This window comes from Aotus nancymaae, unplaced genomic scaffold, assembly GCF_030222135.1.
Source record: "Aotus nancymaae isolate 86718 unplaced genomic scaffold, 86718_ANA_hifiasm-v0.15.2.pri h1tg000040l, whole genome shotgun sequence".
In the NCBI taxonomy this organism is placed as follows: Eukaryota; Metazoa; Chordata; class Mammalia; order Primates; family Aotidae; genus Aotus; species Aotus nancymaae.
The window spans coordinates 112,646,114-112,672,220 of record NW_026988454.1 but is presented as its reverse complement, the minus strand read 5'-3'; the positions used below and the strand labels follow the sequence as shown (position 1 = coordinate 112,672,220).

General features: G+C 35.9%; 1 protein-coding gene and 1 non-coding gene across 2 annotated transcripts; both read right to left on the bottom strand.

Annotated features, from left to right (window-relative positions):
- Positions 1 to 386: 386 nt before the first annotated feature.
- On the bottom strand, positions 387 to 21,890 carry LOC105709561 (cysteine-rich secretory protein 2). Its single transcript, XM_064360378.1, is given in 11 exon segments — positions 387 to 514; positions 1,999 to 2,087; positions 3,631 to 3,728; positions 4,129 to 4,168; positions 4,170 to 4,255; positions 4,257 to 4,282; positions 5,565 to 5,652; positions 6,426 to 6,542; positions 20,355 to 20,441; positions 21,593 to 21,686; positions 21,787 to 21,890. Coding segments are annotated over 11 exon segments (957 nt in total).
- A 2,233-nt stretch (positions 21,891 to 24,123) lies between these two features.
- On the bottom strand, positions 24,124 to 24,228 carry LOC135268478 (U6 spliceosomal RNA). Its single transcript, XR_010336795.1, has one exon. It is a non-coding gene; the product is annotated as a U6 spliceosomal RNA (small nuclear RNA).
- Between the last annotated feature and the right edge of the window lie 1,879 nt (positions 24,229 to 26,107).

Sequence of the window (26,107 nt, the reverse complement as noted above, 5' to 3'; positions counted from 1 at the left end):
CGCTAGCAAAAAATCAAGTAGTAGGAATGACAATGACGTTACAGTCTTCTTCTTTAGCATGTTTCAGGAAGCATGTAACTCATCATTTTGATCCAAAGCTCTAGTGACCTAATCCTATGGTTTTACAATTTTCAAAATCCTCAGCCTGGTTCAGTTCATTAAATATAAAGCACTACATTTTTGTCAGAGTTCAAAGTTATCATCATACACTATGCTATTTTTGTAAATCATTGCCTGAAAACGATTTCTGTGAAGATTTGGGAGAAGATGCATTGCTCTTTGAAATCAAATTTGTAACTAACATACATAAAACTTTCCCCTGGTATGTGTCAACTAAATGATGCAGCCCTTATCCATGTAGTCCTGTACAATGCTTATTAGTCATGTCAGTGAATTTTGTTCTCACATAGGCAAGTAGCCTTGCACTTTTCCTTGAGCAACTCATGTTCACAGCCAGCTGTATTCTTCAGGGAATCACAATTACTTAGGATATCTTGATATTGGCAACTATTGGCTGTAATAAAAACAGATTAGTTATCTCATTATCATTTTCTTCAGTAATAGCAAAACTATACATTGAAAGTGTGTGGGGAGGGGTAGGAGGGAACGAACAAGTTAGTATCACTTACACTACAATTGGTCTTTCACATCTTAAGGGACAAAGGAGTGTCTTAATTGAGCTGACTGATAAGTCCATCAAAATCTATCACTGTTTAAATTCTACATTTAGTGATATGTTTCTAAAATAAATTGACCTAATTTTCCCCCTCAGTGAGCAGAGTAATATGAATGTAACTAAATTTTTCTATACCTGCACAGCCAAATATGGGAGCCATTAGCCACACATAGGTATTTACATTTGAATTAAAATTATAGTTTCTTAATCTTATTAGCCAGATTTGAAGTGTTCAAACTGATTAGTAGCACATGTTGATAGAGACTGTTTCCATCATATCATCATATTGGGCATCATGGCTTTACACTCCAATCCTTTTTTTTAGTAAATAATCTTGATGGGTGTAAAATAAGGACAGTATGCTCTTTTCCTTTTAATGTTATTACTTGGATGTTCCCTAGAGGCCCCAAACTAACAAATCTCAAATTAAACTCCTTGTATTAGATACAAGGCTGACAATTCTCAGGAGTGCTCTCTCTGCACCACAACCACAATCTAAGGGAAATGACACTCCAGCTACTCAGTAATTTAAGCCAGGAACTGGAATAACTGGAACTCATTCCTTTCTTCTTTTGGCCAGCACTCACCCAGTTGTGTCAACTTTGTCATTCATAATAATTTTAATAAAAGTTTCCCAACTACAGAAAGCCAGAAGCTATTTTTACTTCTATTCATGGCAATTTATTAAATGAGATATATTTATTTCATTTTCTCCTTTTGCAAAACTATGTGCATAGGTTCTATGAGCCAATATTGTATACAGGTTGAGTTTTGTCATGAAATTTTAGGGCAAGTAATCATTTATTAAAGCAAACACTATGATCCTAATTATACTATAAAAAAGAAGTGAGGAAGTCAGTATGACAAGCACATTAGCACAAATAAACAGTAATATTCAGTGTACCTGTTTAGATTGAGCCATAATATGGTCTCACACTTTAGATTTATACATTTTGATTGTTTTAAAATATCAATTTTGATACAGTGATATGAACTTTGAGAAGTTAACTATTTCCCAAAAAGGTGTATGGTTAATGTTAATGGGCTCTGTAGAGTCACAAAAACACACTGATGACAAATGTTCCATTATACTACATACGGGAATATGCTTTTCATTACCAATAATATGCAGACTACTGCAGTGTGTAAAATGTTTGTTTAAGCAGACTTTGTTGAATTTTCTTTGGCTTTTTCTAAAATATGTTATTTCAATTAGTTACTTTAGGAGATTTGTTAAATTATATAAACTAAAGAAAATATCTATTTCTTTATAATAAGAAATTCTATAACAAGTAATAGCAAGCTAATCATTTCAAACTTACTGCATAGTCCTTTGTCACAGTTACCAGGACAACTGGCACAAGGTGTTCCTTGTTCGTAAGGGGTATTCTTTGTATTCACATTATTACCACTGAAATTTGAAATACACAACGTCAAATATTTTTCACTTTATTGTTTATACTCTAAGGGCAATATCAACTATCAAATATACATAAATAGTATTCAATGTTTTTAGTATGCTAACAAATCTGAAAAATTACAATTTGCAATGTGTATTTTAGATAACAATACAAATTAAGAAAATGCTTCCTACATGACATCTTCTTGACCATAATTCCACAGGCTGGGCAACTAAATTGGGATAAAAAGAGTCTAAAATTTTCAGAGTATTTTCAGTGTGGCAACACCCTTTTCATCTCCCAGTATATTTAGTCAAATTACTAAGGCAGTGTACTCCAAGATGTAAATTAGGGATAAAACATATTCTGTAGAGAGAGAAGAAAAGATCCCAGGAGTAGCAGGTTGTAGCAGGAAAATGAATATCCAATGTTAAATATCATTTTACATTTGAAAAGTGAAAAAAAACATAAAGTCTTTAACAGAAACTATGCAAAATATAGCTCCAGAATAGTTTTTTTCTAGATGGAGGTTGCAATTTTTAAGTAGTGGTTTGTGTGTTTGTACGGATTTACTTAGGGAGGTTTGTGAATTTCTAGAGGTGGCATGTTTTACTAAAAAGGAATATTAGTTTTTGTTATCTCAAAACTTAAAAAAAATAAAATAAAATGTTAAAAAAAAGTTTTTATAATCACTGATATCCAGGGTATAATAGTTTTGTAATTACTAACTATAGAATAATGATAATTATTCTATTGGCCATTAAATTCATTTGAAAATACATGGGAGTCCAAATCTCAATAGACCAAGTCGGGTAAGGACCCAGGAACTGCAGCTGAATCTGTCTCTTTGCCTAGAATATAGCTGTATGTGTATGAGCTCTTGGAAAACTGTGAAACAGATATAAAAAGATTTTAAAAGTTCTAGTTCTCTTGCCTTCCCTCATGTACTATTTCAATTGTTAATTCTGACACCTGACTGCTGATGGCTCCCTCTGAAGACCAGCCAGTAAGTTTGGACACATTCTCCTATGGCTTTTCAAATCTCTCTACTTAAATCCTAACAGGTACTTGAAGGAAAACGAGTTTGGAGGTTATATTTCTCAGACTGGAACCCTACATCATCGTCGCTATCTAGTCTTGAAACGAATTCTGTAGTTCTGCCCCTCACTGCAGCCTCCAGTGGTAAAGAATTTCAAATATTAAAGAAATTTTAAACTAACAGATATATTGTGAATATATCCTTAAAATATCCAATATTTACTGTGGATAGCTCTAAACATATTGTCTAATGAAGGGGCATGTTTACTGATACAAATCAAGACCTTACAAGATGGTTACAGAGCTTTCTGTGAACAATTCTTAGCATCAGAGGCTTAAGATGTTATCTTTTCTGTATTCTGAAATAAAGATGTCCTTCATAGCCATTGAGACCCAAATAAATGAATGATTTGTAGTGGTAATTATGAGTGTGTGTGTTTGTGTGTGTGTGTGTGCGTGTGTGTAAATAAACTGCAGACTGAATTATTGCCGTTAAACTCTAAAGAGTATACTTACGCAGGGCAATATTGGCAAACATAGTAGTATTTTAGAGTATCTTGATTGGGACAGTAGGCAATTCCACAGCCTACCTGGTAAGTTGAGTACCAAACAAGCTGCAAATCCACAACAGAAAAGATATACAAAAGTACATTAGAGAAGGGGAAAAATATTAATAAAACAAATAGCAAAAATAAAACTGAAAAATATTAGTTTTGGTTTACAAGCATATACCATATAAAATATTTAAATTATTGAACCAAAGTCATAAACTTTAAAAATATTTAATTTTCATATACATTCATCACTTTATCATTTATAATGTAGGAACAATACAGAGTATGCTTTTATACTAAGTTTGACCGACCATGGACAAAAATGACAGGTCTTCAGCAGCCAAATGTCAAGACTGTATTATACCCACTCAGGCTGTTCTCCTAAAATGAACATTGCAGTGGTCATAATCTGGAGAAGCTTTCCTCTATTAGAACATTTGTGACATAGGTATTTTCATGCATTCTTCTCCTGAGTATAATGTCCAACAACTGCATTGGGACTCTGGTCCTACACCATAGACAAAATCTACGCTCTCATGATACCAGCTTTGGATTGCAGCTGACCAGGAAGTAGGGTCACTTGACATAATAGAGATTCTCACCACATCTTGTACCTAAGGGGAAGACCATTCATGAGCAAGGTAACAAATCATGCAGTGGTAAAAGAAATTGACTACACAAACAGAGATGTTGCCTTTCAAACACAGGGTCCAGCAGATACTAACTGTTGATTAATACATAAAGGGGTGCCTCAGTTCCTTATCAGCCATAAAGCTCATTAGAACACCAAACTGCCTAACACACTGAGGCTGGCCTGACCACATAAAATGTTCAGTAGGTTAACACTCTGCTCTTTAGAAATCCTTGCATGCTAAATTTTCCACATGTGTATGCTTTGATTGGTCCTAGCTTTACATTGTAAGCTTGCTAAAGGCAGTGACCAACTCTTACATTTTGTCTTCTGCTCTAGTAACCCTCAACAGAGATTTCAAATATAGGACCCTAAATAAATGTATATGACTTTGTGTTAAATATGAAAAAAAAACTTTATAGGCCATCTTTAAGAGTCCCAATCAAGAGAAAACTGACACCAGGAAGGGTAACAGTTTTCAAAATGTATGGATTTTCTCTTAACCAGGAAATCAGATATCACAGGCTGAAGTCCTTGTGAGTTTGTCAAGAAGTGCCTTGCAGCCTAGAAAGATTTCATAAATTATTTGGGCATTTGCTAGTTTTTATAATCCTTGGTTTGTCATTTTAAAACTTGAATATAGTATTCTATGCATTGTAGGTATCCAGTCCACACAAAATACTTGATTGCCTGATATTGAAAATGTTAAAAATAATATATTCAAAAATATTCGTTTTTATAGAAATTTTGACTATGATACATTTTTAAATAATTAAAGAAGGTTAAATACTTTAGAGCAAAACTTAGGAACAATGCATCATAAATTTGATATATTCTATGAATAAAAAATAGATTTCAAAACATCAGATAGCTACATAAATTAACAAAAATGGCAGTGGGTTGGAAATGGGAAAGGTTAAAAAAAATCTATTACGACACTGTTTCAGATTGTGTTCTTGGGTAAGTCACTTTCATTTCAAATTCGGGCTTTCTCATCTTTTAACTTACACAAAAGGATGATATAAAATCTGCTGTACTTATGAGCTGGTGGAGAGAAGCAAAATTATTTGCATAATGTACCCAATAAAAAAAGCACAACAGGTTCTTATTGTAAATATCCCTCTATATACAGATACTTTGACTTCAAAAAGACAGCAGTACAAGTAACATTTGTTTTCAAAGTCTTCTTATTATAGAGCATCCTACAATGCTCTGTTGTTATTTTATCATTTATTTATTCAACAAATATTTAGTAATTTACATACTGGTTTTGTGGTCCTCTGGATCACTGTGTTGTAAAGTGCACTTGTTTGCCCACCTTTGAGCATTTATTGTTGCGTCTCTGTTCCATTCCTAAATGTCACAAGAAAATAAAATACACTTTTCACATTCAGCCACAATGAAACATACACTTCATAATCTGATTCGTAAATACTTTAAAATTTCTGTAGACGTATTCTCTAATATTACTGTTACTAAAATTTTTTTTGTGTTTTTATCTGTTCTGATGCCAGTTTGCACAAGAAGAGAAGTCCGTAGGTAATATATCTAAAAAGCAAAATATCTAAGACAATAATATGTGATTATTTATGATAGCAAAGCAGCCATACCTAGGATATTTATTAATGATGCTAGTGTAAATATTGATAAGCATATAACATACTCTAATTATATTTTAATAGTAATAAGCTGGCCAACGTTATTTCCAGTTTCATTTGTTTTCATATGTAGACCATTGCTTTTATATTGGAGATACCTGTCTTTCAGGGACTGTGCCCTGGGAAGTGGGCTTTACTCACCAGCTGCCACTGATGCTGAAGAAAAAGGAAATTCTTGATTTTAAACCAGGAAAGAGAATGAAGAAAAAGTGTAGTGGCTTAACACTGGATGCCTGAATATTGGCCTTCTAATTCTGCCTTCCAAACTGAGTAACTTGACAGTTTTTTTTTTAACCTTTTTAAAAAGCAAAAACAGGAATACAATCCTCTCCATATAACAGTTCAAATAAAACAGCAAAACAGAGACACAACTTTGTAAACCACAAAGTTCTTAAGAGATGCCAGTGGCCAGCCATCTACTCCTTCCACAGCTGGTTCACACCCCTCTCCTTACAGTACTCCTCTTACCATCTTTAACATGTTGCTGGCAGGTGGAGAGACTGCTTTCCTTAGTTCATTGTGTTTATTTACAATCTCCAGTTGCACTTCTGCTTGAGTGGTTAACAAAGCAGTAAAAGCAGGATCCTAAAAGAAAATTTTTAAAAAACTGTAATTATTATTTAACAATGTTGTAAATTTCATATAATAGTGAATAAGTTAATTCAAGAGAACAAAGATCACTGTAAAACGTGCAACATATTTAGTTATCATGTACATATATTAAATATTGAAATTTTTAAAATATTAAAAGCCAGTATTAGTTGTTAAGCATTGCCAATAAATCTAAGTTGGAGATATGACTTAAATAATAAAGTAGATTGAAACGTTTAAATAGGAAAGTGGTAGATTGAAGCTTTGGGAATTGGGAGTAACTCACGGCATGACAAACTGAAAACCCCTCTCAGGCCACAGATGCTGATTTCTGGTTTCAAGGGAACTTTTTAAAAAATAGTTTGGGGGAACAGGTGGTATATGGTTACATGGATAAGTTCTTTAGTGGTGATTCCCGAGATTACCGTGCATCCATCACCCAAGCAGTGTACACTGTACCCAGCTTATAGTCTTTTATCCCTCCTCGCCCCCACATGTCCTCCGAGTCCCCAAAGTCCATTGTATCATTCTTATGCCTTTGCATCCTCATAGCTTAGCTCCCACTTATAAGTGAGGACATATGATGTTTGCTTTGTCTATTCCTGAGTTATTTCACTTAGAATAATGGTCTCCAACTCCATCTGGGTTGCTGCGAATGCCATCATTTCATTTATTTTTATGGCTGAGTAGTATTACATAATATATATATATATGACACATTTTCTTAATCCACTCATTGATTAATTGTCATTCGGGCTGGTTCCATATTTTTGCAATTGTGAATTGTACTGCTATAAACATGCATGTGCAAGTTTCTTTTTTTTCATATAATGACTTATTTTTCTCTGAGTAGGTACTCGGTAGTGAAATTGCTGGATCAAATAGTAGATTTACATTTAGTCCTTTAAGGAATTTCTATACTGTTTTCCATAGTGCTTGTACTAGTTTGCATTCCCACCTGCAGTATAAAAGTGTTCCCTTTTCACCACATCCACGCCATTATCCGTTATATAAAAAAATTTCAATTATGGCCATTCTTGTAGGAATAAGGCATTAGTGTCATTGTGGTTTTGATTTGCATTTCCCTGATATTTAATGATAGTAAGCAGCTTTCCATATGTTGATTGGCCTTTGGTCTATCTTATTTTGAGAACTGTCTACTCATATCCTTAGCCCACTTTTTGATGGGATTTCTTTCTTTCTTTTTTTTTTTTTTACTGATTTGTTTGAGTTTCTTATAGATTCTGGATATTAGTCCTTAGTTGGATGCATAACTTGTGAAGATTTTCTCCCATTCTGTGGGTTTTCTGTTTATTCTGTTGATTGTTTTGCTGTGCAGAAGCATTTTAGTTTACTTAAGTCCCATCTTTTTATATTTGTTTTTCTTGCATTCACTTTTGGGTTTTGGTCATAAACTCTTTGCCTAAGCCAATGTCTAAAAGAGTTTTTCTGATGTTATCTTCTAGAGCTTACATGGTTTGGTCTTAGATTTAAGTATCTGATCCATCTTGAGTTGATTTTTGTATAAGGCGAGAGATGAAGATCCAGTTTCATTTGTCTACATGGATCTTGCCAATTATCCCACCACCACTGTTTGAATAGGGTGTCCATTTCCCACGTTTTGTTTTTGTTTGCTTTGTTGAAGATCACTTGGCTGTAAGTATTTGGCTTTATTTCTGTGTTCTCCATTCTGTTCCATTGGTCTATGTGCCTATTTTTATATCAGTACCATGCTGTTTTGGTGACTCTAGCCTTGTAGTATAGTTTGAAGTGGGGTAATGTGATGCTTTCAGACTTGTTCTTTTTGTTTTATTTTGCTGTGGCTATGCAGGTCTTTTTGGCTCTATATGAATTTTAGGATTGTATTTTCTAGTTCTGTAAATATGATGATGGTATTTTGACGAGAATTGCATTAAATTTGTAGATTGCTTTTGGCAGTATGGTAATTTTTACAATATTGATTTTACCCATCCATGAGCACTGGATGTGTTTCCATTTGTTTGTGTCATTTATGATTTCTTTCAGCAGTGTTTTGCAGTTTTCTTGTAGAGGTATTTCACTTTTTTGGTTAGGTATACTCCTAATTATATTATTGTTTTTGCAGCTGTTGTAAAAGGGATTGAGTTCTTGATTTGATTCTCATCTTGGTCGCTGTTGGTGTATAGCAGTGCTATGATTTGTGTACATTGATTTTGTATCCTGAAACTTTACTGAATTCATTTATCAGATTTAGGAGCTTTTTGGATGAATCTTTTGAGTATTCTAGGTATACGATAATATCATTGACAAACAGTGACAGTTTGATTTTATTTTCACTGATTTGGATATTCTTTATTTCTTTCCTTTGTTTGATTGTTTTGGCTAGGACTTCCAGTACTATGTTGAATACAAGTAGTGAAAGTGAGATTTTTGTCTTGTTCCAGGTCTCAGTGGGAATGCTTTCTACCACTCAGTATAATGGCTGTGGGTTTGTCATAGAGGGCTTCTATTACATTAAGATATGTTTCTTCTAGACTGATTTTGCCGAGGGTTTTAATCATAAAGAAATGGTGGATTTTGTCAAATGCTTTTTCTGTGTCTATTGAGATGATCACGTAATTTTTGTTTTTAATTCTTTTTATGTGGTGTGTTACATATATTGACTTGCGCATGTTAAACCATCCCTGCATCCCTGGATAAAATCTACTTGATCATGGTGAATTATCTTTTTGATATGCTGTTGGATTCAGTTAGCTAGAATTTTGTTGAGGAATTTGCATCGATGTTTATCAGAAATATTGGTCTGTAGTTTTCTTTTTGTGTTATGTCTTTTTCTGGTTTTGATATTAGGGTGGTACTGGCTTCATAGACTGATTTAGGGAGGCTTCCCTCTTTCTCTATCTTTTGGAATAGTTTCAATAGGATTGGTAATAATTCTTCTTACTACCGTTTCAATCTCACTGCTTGTTACTGTTCTGTTCAGAGTTTCTATATCTTCCTGGTTTAGAGGGTTGTATATTTCCAGGAATTTATCTGTCTTTTCTAGGTTTTCTAGTTTGTGCACATGAAAGTGTTCATAGTAGCCTTAAATGATCTTTTGTATTTCTGTGGTATTGGTTGTAGTATCTGCCATTTGATTTCTATATGAGTTTATCTGGATCTTCTCTCTTCTTTTCTTGGTTAATCTCACTAATGGTCTACCAGTTTTGTATCTTTTCAAAGAACTAGCTTTTTGTTTCGTTTACCTTATGTATTGCTTTTTTTGTTTCAGTTTCATTTAGATCTGCTCTGATCTTTGTTATGTCTTTTCTTCTGCTAGGTTTCAGCTTGGCTTGATTTTGTTTCTCTGGTTCCTTGAGGCATGACCTTAGAATGTCTACGTGTACGCTTTCACACCTTTTGATTGAGGCTATGAACTTACCTCTTAACCCTGCTTTTTCTGTATCCCAGAGGTTTCAATAGGTTGTGTCACTATTAGTGTTCAGTTAAAAGAATTTTTTAATTTTCATCTTGATTTCATTGTTGACCCAGTGATTATTCAGGAGCAGATTATTAAATTTCTATGTATTTGCATGATTTTGATGGTTCCTTTGAGTTGATTTCCAATTTTATTCCACTCTAGTCTGAGAGTACTGATATGATTTTGATTTTCTTAAATTTATTGAGGTTTGTTTTGTGGCCTATGATATGGTCTATCTTGGAGAACATTCCATATGCTGATGAATAATATGTATATTTTTCAGTTGTTGGGTAGAATGTTCTGTAAATATCTGTTAAGTCCATTTGTTCTATGGTATAGTTTAAGTCCACTGTTTCTTTGTTGACTTTCTGTCTTGATGAGCTGCCTAGTGCTGTCAGTGGAGTACTGAAGTCCCCCACTATTACTGTGCTGCTGTCTATCCAATTTCTTAGGTTTAGTAGTAATTGCTTTATAAATTTGGGAGCTCCAGTGTTATATGCATATATATATTTAGGATTATGATATTTTCTTGCTGGACTAGTCCTTTTATCATTATATAATGCCCAATTTTGTCTTTTCTAACTATTGTTGCTTTAAAATCTGTTTTGTCTGATATAACAATAGTTACTACTGCTTGCTTTTGGTGTCCATTTTAATGGAATATCTTTCTCCATCCTTTCAAGTTTATGTGAATCTTTATGTGTCAGGTGAGTCTCTTGAGGAAAGCAGATCCTTGGTTGTTGAATTCTTATCCATTCTGCCATTCTGTTTCTTTTAAGTGGAACATTTAGGCCATTTACATTCAATGTTAATATTGAGATATGAGGTTCTATTCTGTTAATCTTGATAATTGTTGCCGGAATACCTTGATTTTTTTTCTTTGTGTAATTGTTCTGTAGGCCCTATGAGATTTCTGCTTTAAGGAGGTTCTATTTTTGGCATGTTTTTGAGGTTTTGTTTCAAGATTAGAACTCTTTTTAGTAGTTATTATAGTGCTGGCTTGGTGGTGGCGAGTTCTCTCTCTTAGCACGTGTCTGGAAAAGACTGTGTCTTTCCTTCATTTATAGCTTAGTTTTGCTGGATACAAAATTTTTTGCTGATGATTATTTTGTTTAAGGAGGCTAAATAAAGGACCCCAATTTCTTCTGGCTTAAAGGGTTTCTGCAGAGAAATCTGCAGTTAATCTGATAGGTTTTCCTTTATAGGTTACCTGATGCTTTTGTCTCACAGCTCTTAATACTCTTTTCTTCATCTTGACTTTAGATAAACTGATGACTATGTGCCCAGATCATGATCTTTTAGTGATGAATTTCTCAGGTGTTCTTTGAACTTCTTATATTTGAATGTATAGATCTCTAGCAAGGCCAGGAAAGTTTTCCTCAATTATTCCCTTAAATAAGTTTTCCAAACTTTTGTATTCCTCTTCTTCCCCAGGAACATCAATTATTCTTAGCTTTGGTCATTTCACATAATCCCAAACTTCTTGGATTCTTTGTTCATTTTCTTTTTGTTATTTTTTCTTTGTCTTTGTTGGAGTGGGTTAATTTGAAAGCCATGTCTTCAAGCACTGAAGTTCTTTCTTCTACTTGTTAGACTCTATTGTTGAAACTTTCTAGTATTTTTTGTATTTCTCTACATGTGTCTTTCATTTCCAGAGGTTGTGATTATTTTTATTTGTAATATTTATTTCTCTGGAAATTTTTTCATCCATATCTTGTATTACTTTTTAAATTTCTTTAAGCTGGTTTACAACTTTCTCTGGTGCCTCCTTGAGTAGCTTAATAATTGACTTTCTGAATTCTTTTTCTGGCAATTCAAAGATTTCTTCTTGGTTTTGATCCATTGCTAGTGAGCTAGTGTGATCTTTTGGGGATGTTATAGAACTTTGCTTTGTCATATTACCAGAATTGTTTTTCTGGTTCCTTCTTATTTAGGTAGACTATGTCCAAGGAAGGATCTGGGACTCAAGGACTGCTGTTCAGGTTCTTTTTGCCCCATGGGGTGATCCCTTGATGTGGTGATCTCCCCCTTCCCCTAGAGATGGGACTTCCTGAGATCCAGATTGCAGCGACTGTTATTGGTCTTCTGGGTCTAGCCACCCAGCAGAGCTACTGGACTTCGGGCTGGTACTGGAGAGTGCCTGAAAAGAGTCCTGAGATGTGAACCATCTTCAGGTCTCTCAGCCATAGATACTAGCACCTGCTCCAGTGGAGGTAGCAGGGGAGTAAAGAGGACTCTGTGAGAGTGCTTGGTTGTAGTTTTGTTCAGTACACTCGTTTTCTTGAATGCTGGTTATGCTAACAGTGAAGTTGTCATGTGGACAGTCTCAGGACCTCTGGTTAGCCAGAATGTTACAGGCGGTAGAATTAGCTGTTGTTTTCTCCTTCCTTGGAGCAGGGTTGTTCTGTTATGAGCTGCTGTAACAGCTTGAGTTGGTTTCAAGACAGCATAAGCTGTGGTAATATGGGGGATACAAGTTTGCTTTAGGTCACCTGAATAAGTATTCAGGTTTTTCAGGTGATGAGTGGGACCATAGAGCTTTCATGAGTTTATGTCTTTTGTCTTTGGCTACAAGGTTGGGAAGAGAAAGACCATCGCCCAACCCTGGGCAGGATTAGGCATATATGAACTCCAACTGTCCTTGGGTGGGGCTGGCTGTGGCCACTGTGGGAGATGGGGGTGTAGTTCTCAGGCCAATGGAGTTATGTTACAAGGGGGACTATGGCTGCCTCTGCTACTTCATACAGGTCACTAGGGAAGTGGGGGAAAGCCAGCAGTGACAGACTTCACTAAGTTCCTACTCAGCCAGCAAGGCCAGTCTCACTCTTGCCGTGCTCCCTCAACAGCCAATAGAGCTGAATTTATATCCAGGCCTCTGTTGTGCAAGGCTGAGATCTTGCTCCAAGCTATAAGCCTTCCCACTGAGACAGTAAGCAGGGCTTTCAGGCCTCTCCCTACTCCCCACCTGCTGCAGCTTTGTACATATATCTGTACTTCCCATTCACACTCCCAGATCTGCCCACAATAATTTTTACTTGGTCAAAATTATTACAAAGTTCAGCTGGAAGTCTCCTCCCTGTGGCCTTTCCCTAATTCCACTGGCTGCCCTCCCTGAGGACCTCTGTGAGATAAAGTCAAAAATGGCTTCCCTGGGTTTCCATGGGGACTGGCAGTACCTACAGGGCTCTTCTCACTGCTTCTTCTTTTTTATTTTGCATGGCTTTCTAAATTCATTTCAGCTCTAAGTAAGCTTAAATCCTTCTCCCATGATCTGGATTTTCAGTTTCCTCAGTGAGGATGTGTGTTTAAAGGAAGACTTTCTTCCTTCATACTTTGTGCACTCACAGGTTTTCAGCTATCTCATGGAGTTTGCAGTGGCAAGCCACTTCTTTCAAAGGGTCTGTGAATTCCTTCAGTTTTCCTGCCATGTTCCTGTAGTGGTTCTTGGTGCAAAAGTTCACAGTGTGAATCTCCACATGTTGTTCTGTCCATCCAAGTGGCAACTGCAAGTTAGTCCTGCCTCCTATCCACTATTTCCCCCAGCAAGGGAACTTTTGATATGATTTGTATAGACATATGAATAATAATGTTTTATAACTACAAACATACAAATTAAAAACATTGAGATATAGTCATTCACATTTGAGCAGGCTGCTAGGTAGGGTAAGGCTGGAGCCCATGATTCATTCTAAATTTTATGGGGCAGTTTGTCTTGACATGGTATCTGTCTTTAAAGAAAAATGTTTAGGCCCATTTGAAGTGTATGTCTGCATTCAGTACTCTAGTAAAACCATTATACCTCTTATGTAGCAAATTTTATGAGCCACTTAAAAGATAACATTGTAATATTAAAAAAAAAATTTAAAGCAATTTGGAGGGGTCAAATATATCTAATGAATCAACTATTGCTGACTGTTCCTTTTAGTAACCGAAATGTAACTGATAAGGTACTAAATTGAGTGCCTGTATATTTGGTTTATCTTTGTGGCTGTGTATTTGTCTGTGTGTGTGTGGGTTGGGGGGTGAGAGTACTAAGCCCGGGGGTGGAATAGGGTGTGTAAATTGCTGGGTCAAGGTCCAAGCAGTTTGATGACCTAAATTTATGCAAGAGTGTGATGTAATATAGGTATGAGCAAGATTTTGAAGTATAAGTCTGAAAGGGACAGGGCCCCTTATAGATTTTTTCTGGCACTGTGCAATAAGTTTTCCTCCTCTCCTCTCATACTGAGTTCCCTTAAGGCTCTCAAAGTACTTATACCATAGGTCTGAGCACATTATTGCCATTATTATCTAGTATATATGCATTTCTCTTTCCTGATTTTATGTTCCTATTAACAGGGACTAATAGTGGATGCCATTGTACCAATAAATATGGCAAAGTTACTGACTCATAAGTTAGAAAGGATGTGCATATAAAATATCAGTAGAGGCAGATTTCTGCATTACATCAAAGCATAAAATAACATCTCTGGATATTTCCTCCTGACCTAAAAAAATCTGGTTATGGTGGGTTCAATACAAAACAGGTGAAAAGTTAATTTCTAAATTATTTACTGCTTCTTTCCCCTTCTTGCTTTGTAGATAAACGTTGTATTGAAGAAGAGATGTATTTTTAATGTGATAAGAAAGCTATTGCATGACTAGAAATCTTAAACATATTGAGAATAAAATCAATATGGTATCTATCCTTATATATTTACATTAAATATGGTATTTATCCTTGTATATTTATATTAAATAGTTTATATTGAATAGGCGGCATGACACAAGTAAAAAATTACAATACACATGATAACAAAACTGATATTAGGGATCTACAAGATAGAGAGGAAGGAGGAATCAATTCTTTGAAGACAGAGAACGCTTCATAAATGTGATTCTGGATTGGGGTTTTGAAAGATGAATAGAGTTTCTAGGCATCTTGAAAACATCAGAAAATCATACAGGGCAGAGTGTTTATAGAACATCTGATCAGCAAACATTTAGTAGTGTCAAAGACCAAATGACATCTCACATTTTAATAATTTCATAAATGAAGATCAGGAGATGGACCAGGGAGATAAAAGGGGATTCGAAAGGGGTATGAAAGAAAATCTTTTGGGGAAAGAAATGGAAAGAACAGCAAATTATTTGAATGAGGCCCTCAGTGATGAATAAATTATCAGCACAGTGATAATTTAATTATGGTAATGCAATGACTGTATTTCTGAATGCCAAATGAAGTTTGAACAGAGTGTCAGAGTCCTCCAGTCTAAAGAGTCCTAGCAAGTCTACTGTGCCCAGAGTCAATGCAAGATGTGACAACAAAAAGCAATGACCAAAGCTGTTTCAGAGGCTTCCTGGCCAGGAGATATTGAGCACTGCATATTTTATCATTGAAAATTGCTTACCATATTATGGGGTCAATTAAACTAAGTAGCGTATTAGAAATAACTAGAGGATCTGAATTCAAAATCCTCTTGGCCCTCCACCTACTAACTCTACAATCATTACTAAACAAAACACTAAGACTTTTAGAGTTAACGGTTTTTGTTTTCTAATTAAAAATATGTCTAATTATTCTCCTTTCTTTCTTTTTTTTTTTTTTTTGAGACAGAGTCTCGCTCTGTCGCCAGGTGCCAGGCTGGAGTGCAGTGGCGCAATCTCGGCTCACTGCAACCTCCGCCTCATGGGTTCAAGCGATTCTCCTGCCTTAGCCTCCCAAGTAGCTGGGGCTACAGGCGCACGCCACCACACCCAACTAATTTTTGTATTTTTAGTAGAGACGGGGTTTCACCATGTTGGCCAGGATGGTCTTGATCTCTTCACCTCATGATCCGCCTGCCTCAGCCTCCCAAAGTGCTAGTATTACAGGCGTAAGCCACCACTCCCAGCCAAGTCTAATTATTCTTATACCCTAACTATGAAAATTAAATGTGCTAATATAGTGGAGAAGTTATGCTAACTTAAGATTATATAAGTATATTGTTAATTTTTTATGGGAATTTCATTAAAAATGAGTAAAATTAAGGAAGCCAGAAAAGAGAATGGGGCAACAGGACTATCATCAGCTTTTTAAATCCATAGACCAGTGATGTTTATTAGAAAAATAATTGAAACATACTATGAAATTTTAATTTTTAAGTGATATTAATTTAAATAATATATTTTATTTGTAATGAGTGATAGTCTCCAAAAAGATATGTCCCTGTCCTAATGCTCAGAAACTGTAAATGTGATCTTATTTGGAAAAAAAGTCTTTGCAGATGTAATTAAGGATCTCAGGATGAGCTTATCCAGGATTACCCAGTTGCCCCTGAATGTAATGATAAGTGCTTTTATAAGAGATACACAGAGAGGAGAAGATAATGTGAAGATGGAGGCAGAGATTGCAGTGATATAGCCACAAGCCAAGGAATGCCAGGCAGTGGCAGAAGCCACTGGAAAGTGGGGAAAGGCATGGAACAGATCTCTCTTAGATCCTTGCAGAGGGATCACAGCCCAGCAGATATTTTGATTTTAGATTTCTGGCCTCCTTAATTGTGAGAGAATGGTTTTGTTGTTATAAGCCACTTAGCTTGTGGTAATTTGTTGTAACTGCCCTAAGAACCTAATACGTTATTTAACTGAATGTCCAAAATATTATCATTTTATCATGGATTCAATGTAAAAAATTAATGAGATACTTTCTTCTCTGTTGTAAATATTTGAAATCGGGTGAGTTTCTTACCATCGCAGTACATCTTGCCCATTCAAGCCTCATTTCAAGTGTTCAGTAGTCACATGTGACTGATGGCTAGCATACACAAACAGAACACATATAGCATAGCCTTGGCCTTTCATCTCAATAATCATGTTAAGTACTCTGAGAACTCTGAAAGAACCAGTGGAAACTCTGACATACCAAACACTCTTATGTAACCCCTTTACTTTCAGAATAGCCTGCTATACCACAAAGTTGCTGGATAGCTCTGAAAAAATTTCCCATTTTAACCTTACCTTTCCTTCTGCAGGTAAAAAAGGAAGCAGCACAGTAACCAGAAACAGCAGCGGTAGTAAAGCCATTGTTGGAAACTAAGTCAAAGAAAATGAAGGTCTGCATTGAAATAGTTTGAAAACTTCTAAGAGGGGAAATCCAATGTAATAAACTCGATTATCTTGAAGGAACTGTGATTCCCATATTTGTCAACAATGGAATAAGAGAAGAATCGCCCTATGGTACCAGTAGAATCGTAATGGGGCCAACCTTGACTCTGATTGTGACAATAAAAAAAAAATAATAAGCTGAAGAACTCTAGTGATGCCCGTGAGGTACATCTATAAAGAATAGAGACATACTCCCTTCTTTCTGACTACTTCTGCTACCCTTACACCATCAAAAAGAAAATAGATTCCTTAATAGTTAATTATAGTACTGACATTCATTATTCATCTCAATTTTTGGAGGAAAGTTTATTTTTAATATGTACCATCCCTCAATTTGCTAGAAAAATAGAATGGTTTGTTCTTTTATGTACACCAGACTCTAATTAAGATGACAAGGTTATGATTACACAGATATGGTTGCATACTTTATTAGTTGTTATTTCTGTAATGGAGTAACTAGAGGTTATGTCTATTTTCTTTCTTGTGAATATTTTCAAATTTCTCCATCTAGAAAAAATACAATTAATGCATTAAAAATATAGCTTGTTCAAGTTTACTCATTCCATTATTTGGTATGAAATTTGGTTAATATTTTCATTATCTCCTAAAAAGACACTCAGCATTTTGTTACTCATGTTGTCCTTTCTTAATATGTAAAAAAAATCCTACATCCTTCAGATGAAGCAACAAAATCACTTAGTTTCGGAAACACTGAATTTTCTGCCATTAGTCATATAAATTGTTTTCCTGTAAATTAAAGTTATGCTGCCTTGATTTGTTTCCTATGTGTGAAATTAGCACTCCCAAATTCTTGAAGGGAAAGAAAATTCCAAACAATTTATCTGCGTTACTTCTCAGGCTTCACTTATTTTAATTACCGTATCATTGATACTTGTTCCATCTATTGCCTTTATCCTCAATGATGTGCAAAAAAGGGAGAGGGAATGAACAATTATTGATGGTTCGTGGAAAATGATGTACAATTTCACTCTCATACCTTACTGGGCATTACTATTTATATTGCACAGATGAAGTAATTAAGACTTAAGACAGTTAATTAACCTATGCCAATGCTATGTTCTTAGGTAATGTGAGAAGTTAGTCTTTATCCAATTATGACTTCAAAGTCAATGATTTTGAAAGAGACATTGAGTTGTTGAAAAAGACACAGTTTTAACTGGGAAAAAGCAGACATTACTGCAGCACAATGGAGATCCTCTATTTTTATATTAATAATTCCCTCATTAATACATAACTGTATATGTTAATATTAAAATCATTAATATGGCAGCTTATACAATATACTTATACAGCCATTTTTTTCCATTTTCCTATTAAGGGTAGTTCTAGTATAAATGTTTAAAGTCACAAACCTAAGAATTAATTCCATTATTTACTTTTAGAATAAAATGTAAAAAAATTTTATATATCAAACTAACATTATTTTGTTATCACTTACTGTAGGTTTTCTGAGCAGGATGAAATATTTGCTTTATCTTTAGAAAGAAAGAAGGTGGAAGGTTTAGAGCAGCACATATATTACACATATTTCTGTTTTAGCAAATTCTGGTTTTGTTAAATAAATCTAAGTCAACGAAGTTCTGAAATAGTATTTTTCATATCAATAACCTCAAATTTCATTGCCAGTTGTCTGATAATTCTTTTGACATTATTTGCTTCCCACATAGTTTTTAACATGAGTAAGTAAATCACGTCCTTCCTCTCTAATCAGTCCTCCCTTCTCCTTAGGCACACTACAATCTAGATGTAGCCTTTTTGGACTAGTATTTCTATACTGACAACCTAAGACAGGTTAATTACTGTGAAGGTTACCAGGATTCTGCCTTATAGTTGAACTCTTATAGTTCAGCTGTCTATGACTTTTACTTTCTAGTTACCAATTACCTGTAGCTTATTGGTTATGAGTGCAGCCTTTGGAAACCAGCAGGTCTGAGAAATCTATGCCAAGCTTCAGTTTTTTCTTATGTAAAAGGTAGATTGTCATATCACAGGTTTTTGCTTTGAATGTGCTAACCCACCCTGTTAGCCAGACAGACTCCATTTTGCTGAGAGCCAATAGACTCCATCTTGACCTCTGCCTCATCCCTCCTGCCACTCCTCCCTCAAGTGCATACCTGGGTCTTGCTAACTCTGCTGGGTCATGACGTACTTAGAACTATAGAAACACATAACCTTTGTAACCATAGCCTGCTTGGCAAGCCCACTTGCCATTGTGAATGCCCTCCTTGATCGATTATATGACAAGTGCCAAATACCCCCTTGGTAACTGGCAATCATGGGAACCACTTGTGTATATGCTCCTTGAAAATCAACAATCATGAGAACCTCCTGCCTCCTAGTTACCAACCTCCTTATCTAACTTGCTTGTTCTGCTTCTGTAAACTCTGCTCCAGCTAGGCTCCCCCTTCCCTACCTTAAATAAGGTATAAAAAGGAATCCAGCCCCTTCCTTGGGGCTGAGAGAATTTTGAGTGTTAACCATCTCTCAGTTGCTGGCTAATTAATAAAGGACCGGTGATTCAAACTCAGAGCGTGGTGCTGTCCCATCAAACTCACTTGGTATAACATGAAGACTGGAAGGCACAATATATGTAACACCTCCAATACAATAAACAAATTATGCATACAATACAAATAAATAGAAATTATTCATATTTTTCTTATTCTTTGTAATGCCTGCTAGTTTGCTGAGCTCATAAGATCTTTCTATAAACATATGCTGTATGATTGAATTGCTGATTTCTAAGTGTTTAAGAGACATGCTTTTCCTTCCAGTGTTATAGGAAAAAAAAATCAGTATCTTCTAATTCGAGATTCCCATGTTCAAAGCCTGGTTCTATTAGAGATCTTCTGGCTAACTTTAGGAAAGTGCTCTAGCATCTGGGCTGCTGTATCCTCATCAGCTCATACACATGGGCCTGAAAATTTTTGTATAGCTCAATCATCCAGTGTTTGCATCTGATGACCCACAATTCTATAACAGACCGTCATGCCACATTCTCCTCTTTGTTGCTCTTCTCTCCCATACCCTCAACCATCTAACCTATAATCATCTTCATTGTATCAATGAAAGCAATGTCACAATGATGACAGTATATTCAAGAAAAAATATTTTTTTCTATTCTGTATAATTACATTTTATTCCTTTAAACCCACATTGATACGTAGTTGAAAAGTTGGCTACCATTCTTTTTTCTTTGCTACTTACTAATGGTGAAGTACCGTGTCTTTTCTTGCAGGTGTTTTAAGATCAGGATGACGTGGTTTCAGAGTGTCTTTAGGAGGGCCATTGTGTATGATTTTATAAACCTAGAACAAGGAAACAAAATATTTAAAATAAAGATGTGAACAATAACCTTATAGATGGTATCTATAATCTTTGTCAAAAACTTAAATTTAACTCAGTTGTTCAGTATTGTTTCTAATACTTTACTGTATTTATTTGTTCTCACTGTTAAGACCATATTGTCTTTCTGAGGTCAGATTGTGTTTCAACGTCCTGATATTTCCTTCAAACACTAGCAAAAAACAGGGACTTCTTGAAGTTCAGTAACTACTGGTTGCCTAACTTGCCTGGAAAATTGCAACCTATTTTCAAGGCTCCCAACCCCTTATCTAGGACTTTAACCCATTCTTTAAAAGATCATTTCCATAAGCAGTGTCCCACATAATGAGCATTAACTATGTGGATTTGTGGGTCACAGCTTTATCTCTTCGTGTGTGTGTGTGTGTTTAATCCTGGAAGCCGATAGATGATATAAAGTCCAGCAGAGTCAATGACCCCAATTCTAATTATTAGTTTCTAATAATTGTACATTCAAAACATGAATTAGAAACTAAGTGTCTTAATTTGACTTCGTAAAAAGCCATATTTAAAAATGGCTTCAGGCTTCTATTATGATTCAGTGGGTCTTGTGTACTCAGAATGATTTATCTTTTAAGGTAGGTAAAGAGTTTGAATAGTCTAAACAGAGAAGCATGTTGAAAGTTTTGGTGGGTCGATGCTAAGCAACAAAAGTGAACTCTCGGTCTGCCTTACATCAGCTATGTGCCCTCCAGGTGCCTGAAGAGGCTCGAAGGCGGATCAGAAGCCCCCTCACCTCAACGACGTTCTCTCCCCTGTGCTTCACCCCACCTCCCTGCCCCTGGCCATTTCTAGTCTCTAATCTGAGTCTCATCTTTACCCTGGCCCCAGAGCACAAACCTTCCTGCAGTTGGACCAGGGCGGCGCTGGCTGCGGTGCGCCCCTCACCGCGATTGTGCTCTTTCCAGGCGCCACGTGTGGGCGACGTCACCGGGCTTTATGCCTTCATCGCTGCTGCCTGATTACGTGGGTTTCTCCCACCGCCTCCCCGCCCCCACCACGGAGAAAATGCGACACGTTTTCCCTTGTGAAAAGCGGAGTTCTCTTTTTCTCATTACCAGCGGTTGATAAGGAAAGAAAATGTCTGTTCGCATACCTGGGCCATACTAGGAGGAGGAGGGAGGTCATATAAGGATTCGGAATGCCCAGGGGGTGACTTGAAAAAGGAGTCGTTCGCATTCAGAGAAGAACTGCTGAATTAATGTAGTTCAGCTTAAAGAGCGAATTGGGAGTCACAGGTGCTTAAGTTTGCAATACGCTTGCTGCCAGTGTCATGCGAACGGCGCACACCGGGTTACACAGATCAGGTTGTCAGTTTCAGGCTCACTCATAAACACTTCCTGTTCTTGTCCCTCGTCCCCCGCTGGCAACAGTTTCGTGGTGAGAAAATTCATGAAGAGTAACAGGAACAACTCTTAAGATATTACTCAGAATTCCTGACCCAAGGCTACTGGCTTCAAGTTTAGCAGATGTATCAAGCGTTGGTTCTCATTGTTCAACACCCACTTATGAGTAAGAACATGCGTTGGTTAAAGAATGTTGCTTCTCTTAGAAGGCCGATGAGTAATAGGTACATTTTCTTCTATTCACAGTTGTTTTCAAAGTGAAAAGGAGCTTATGACCTAGAGAAAAAGGGTTGGGTCAAAATATGTCAAACCAAGGATTAACATCCGTCATATCGCGGTTCTCTGTAAACCGTGTAAAAAGGGGCTTGAGATTTCTCCAACTCTTGAGACTCACCTGGGCACAACTGCAACCATAACAAACTTGGTGCTCAGTGCCATTTTCTTTTGGCAGTGTTACAAGGCAATTTCAAGGGATCAGCACACAGACATTGGTTTAGTTTTCTTTTGCGGCTTATTTCAGTTCATGCAGCACTGGCCAAAAGCTTTGGAATTTAGAAGTCATTATAGACTGCTTAACTCTTACATTTATATCCAATCAAAGTTCATCCTGACAGCCTGCCTTTCTAAATATTTATGAAATCTGGTCCTCAATCTGTCTCTCACTTCTGTATTCATGTTTTCACCATATCTTGCCTAAATTACTAATTGGACATTTCAAATACCTATATGCACAAAATCTCTGTCTACCTATTTGTTCTTTTTTTCTAGTGCCAAACAATGCATGCTTAGCACTGTAATAGTCTATCAGTTACTATGAATATCTTATTTTTCATTTTTGAAGAAGGGTCATTCCTCTAATTGTGACTTGTTCCCCTCTTCACATTGATGATATCAGATTGAGAATAACTTGAGTGCTGTGATGCAAGATATTGTTGGTGAACATGAATTTGAGAAATGGGCTATGTCTCTCTTGATTATTGCTGTATCTCTAAAACCTAGCACAATACCAAATAGTGGTGGTAGTTTGTAAATATTTGTTATGTAAATAAATATTGACCTGACGTAGATTCTTAGGAAATACAGAAAAAGGGACAGAACATCTCTTTCTTCTAAGACTCATAGTACTATGAGAGAAAGGAATGTATATATGAATAAGTAAAGAATACTATTAGTGCAATTTAATGCTAAGTAGGATGACCAAAAATATATACAGTAATTGGGAGTTCTGTGAGTTGATATGATCTGGGTAAAACCCAAATGGTAGGTTTTGACATTTGAACTGTTGTTGAATAATGTGTATGGCTTGCTTTGAAGGGGGAAAGGGTTGAAAGAGCAAAGCCAGATAAAACATTATATCACAAGGCATATTCAAGACAGAAAGATAGACTGTTGAAACATTGAGGAAACTTTGTATAGAAGTCTAAGGAGAATTGCTTCACTGTATAACATGGGAAAGTAATTTCACTGACATTTTGGAGGGTTGGGAAATTATATGATCAAAATACTGTTTCATAAAAGTCACCTGATTTCACTGCATGGGGTGATTTGCAAAGTGATAAATTGATGGCAGTAAAAATATGTGTGGTGACAATTCCCCAGATTAATTTTGTAGTAGTAGAAATAGGACAAAATGGTGGAATATGAAGAGTGTTGATAGATTTTGTATGAAGGGCAAATCCAGAAGAGAAGGCTTGTAAGTTTCGTGCCTACGTGTATTGGAGAGCACATGGAAAGCAGATCTCCATGACAGAGAGGAACAGTACAGGTACTTTTAAGTATTCATGTAAAATCCAAAGTTAGCAGTGTGCTAAGATAAAAGGAGCAGTGTTGAAAATGTCTGGGGGTTGGAAGGGCTTGGTTCTGATCTCTACTTTCACTAATGAACTGTGTGACCCAGGAGAAGTAAACTTCTGACTCCTGTGGAGATTAGTGTCTTTGAATTTGAAATGAAAGATTATATATATATATATGTTAGTTTCCAGTGAAAGGCTTTTATTTGGTTCTGTGAATAGTATTTTGTTTCCTATGCATTTCTAGCAAGTCATTATTTGTTCCATTTATCTTGAATTCCTAGGCTACCTTTGTCAGGTCTGCAGGAATTGATGAAGCACACCAGCTTTTTAACCTTAAACTAACTTTTTGTATTTTAGGCATCCTGATACTTTAGGTGTGTTGAGTATATTTTCTTATGTAGAATTTGAGTCATACTCCTCTTTCTACCTAATTTCTCCAAAATTTGTAAACTATTTGTGAATATTCTTTTTTTTTTTTTTTTTTTTTTTTAAATATGGAATGCTTCACGAATTTGCGTGTCATCCTTGCGCAGGGGCCATGCTAATCTTCTCTGTATCGTTCCAATTTTAGTATATGCACTGCCGAAGCGAGCACTATTTGTGAATATTCTTAATTAATGGCAGTGTGTTTGTTTGCATACAGTTGAGCAGGGTCACTACAGCTGCTTAGGGAGAGAGCACCCAGAAACCTGATATTCTGGCAATAGGGTAAGAATTTCTTTTAAGGTGGACTTCTGGCTTTTCTCTCTCTGTACAAACTGGTTGAATGAATAGTAAAAGATTATAAGTAGGCATGGGAATGTAAATTTTTATAAAGCTTTAACATATTTAGTAGGCTTCTCAAAATCAAATTTCAGCTTTAAAATTGTCCTTTTGACCTCTAACTTCGATATGTTACAGAGGGCCCCTGAAACATCCAAAAGAGAGGTAAATAGGATTATTTTACGTGTTTAGTTACCTGGGAAGCATTGTCAAAATTAAAAAAAAAAGTTTAATCTTCTTCAGGTTATATTTTAGTGAATGATATTAATATTGAATACCAAGAAAATACCTCTAAAGGGTAACCCCAGAAAATCCTATAACCAGGTCTTTGAGCTGCTTTCTTGGTATTCCTCCCACCCTATGCAGTATACTTTCATTTTCAATACATTTCTGCTTTTGTTGCTTCATTCTTTCCTTGCTTTGTTTGTGCATTTTATCCAATTCTTAGTTCAAAATGTCGAGACCTGGACACCCTCCACCAGTAACATCAGAAGTTGGGCAAGTGAGCTAAAGCATGCTCACTAAGAGGCAAAATGGTGGGTGAACTTTTTATAGGAACACTGTAATTTGTACGGAAAAGATTTCTCAAGTGAGCATGTGTACAACTCCAGTAAACACACTGTGCATGAGGCCCCTCCCAAGTGATAGCAGGCTACTGCACTGCAGATGGCGTAATTCAAGGGAATAATCAGGGAAAATGTAATGCAAGACTCTGGAAGTATGCCAACATATAAAGTCCCAAGTCAAAAGGTTAAACTGTTACAAAAAAGAATGGCTACTACATAGGCAGAGCAGCCCCAAGGACTGCTGGTTGCCCATTTTTATGGTTATTTCTTGATTATATACTAAACAAGGGATGGATTGTTGGTGCCTCTTCTTTGTAGACCATATAAATAGGGCAACTTCCTGACATTGCCATGGCATTTGTAAACTGTCACTGCCCTGGTGGAAGTGTACCACCACACCAAGCTAATTTTTGTATTTTTAGTAGAGATGGGGTTTCACCCTGTTGGCCAGGAACATCCCTCTTTTTAAACAATCAGTTATTTTGCTTTAGGACAAGAATTTACCATACAAGATCTTTTCTTGTATAAAAATCTCTTTTCTTCATAATCTTTTTTACATAGATAGGGGACACGGATAATTTAACACGTCCCAGGCTTTATATAGAGGCTAATGCTCCAAAATAAATTGAACAATTTTTAAAGTTAAAGAAGCAGTTTATGACCTTAAAGCAAACCTAATATCTAACCTGTATAATTTAGACAAAATGTTTACATTTTTGAACATATTTTTATTTTACCAACAATGTTTAAAATTATCTTTATTTCCCAAAGATTACTTAAGTTACATGAACTAAATGATATTACACTTTTTACTTTTCTGACAAAATATTCTATTTAAGCTCTTATTATTAAACCAGTTAATTAAAGATCTTTTATATCACACACACAACATACATAAATACATAGACAGAATAAGATAACGGACTCATTCCCTAAGTCAGGAATTGAACCCTGAAGCTGGGCTACCATTGGGATGGCGGAAACCAATAGAAAGTACTGTCACATGGTTATGAGGTCAAGCTCCCAAGGACATACAAGACAAAACAGAAACCTCATTTTTTTCTTTTCTTTTTTTTTTTTTTTAGGGACTTGAAGCAAAGTTTGTAACTGACTAGTTTGCTGGGCATCTTGAACAGTGGGCTTA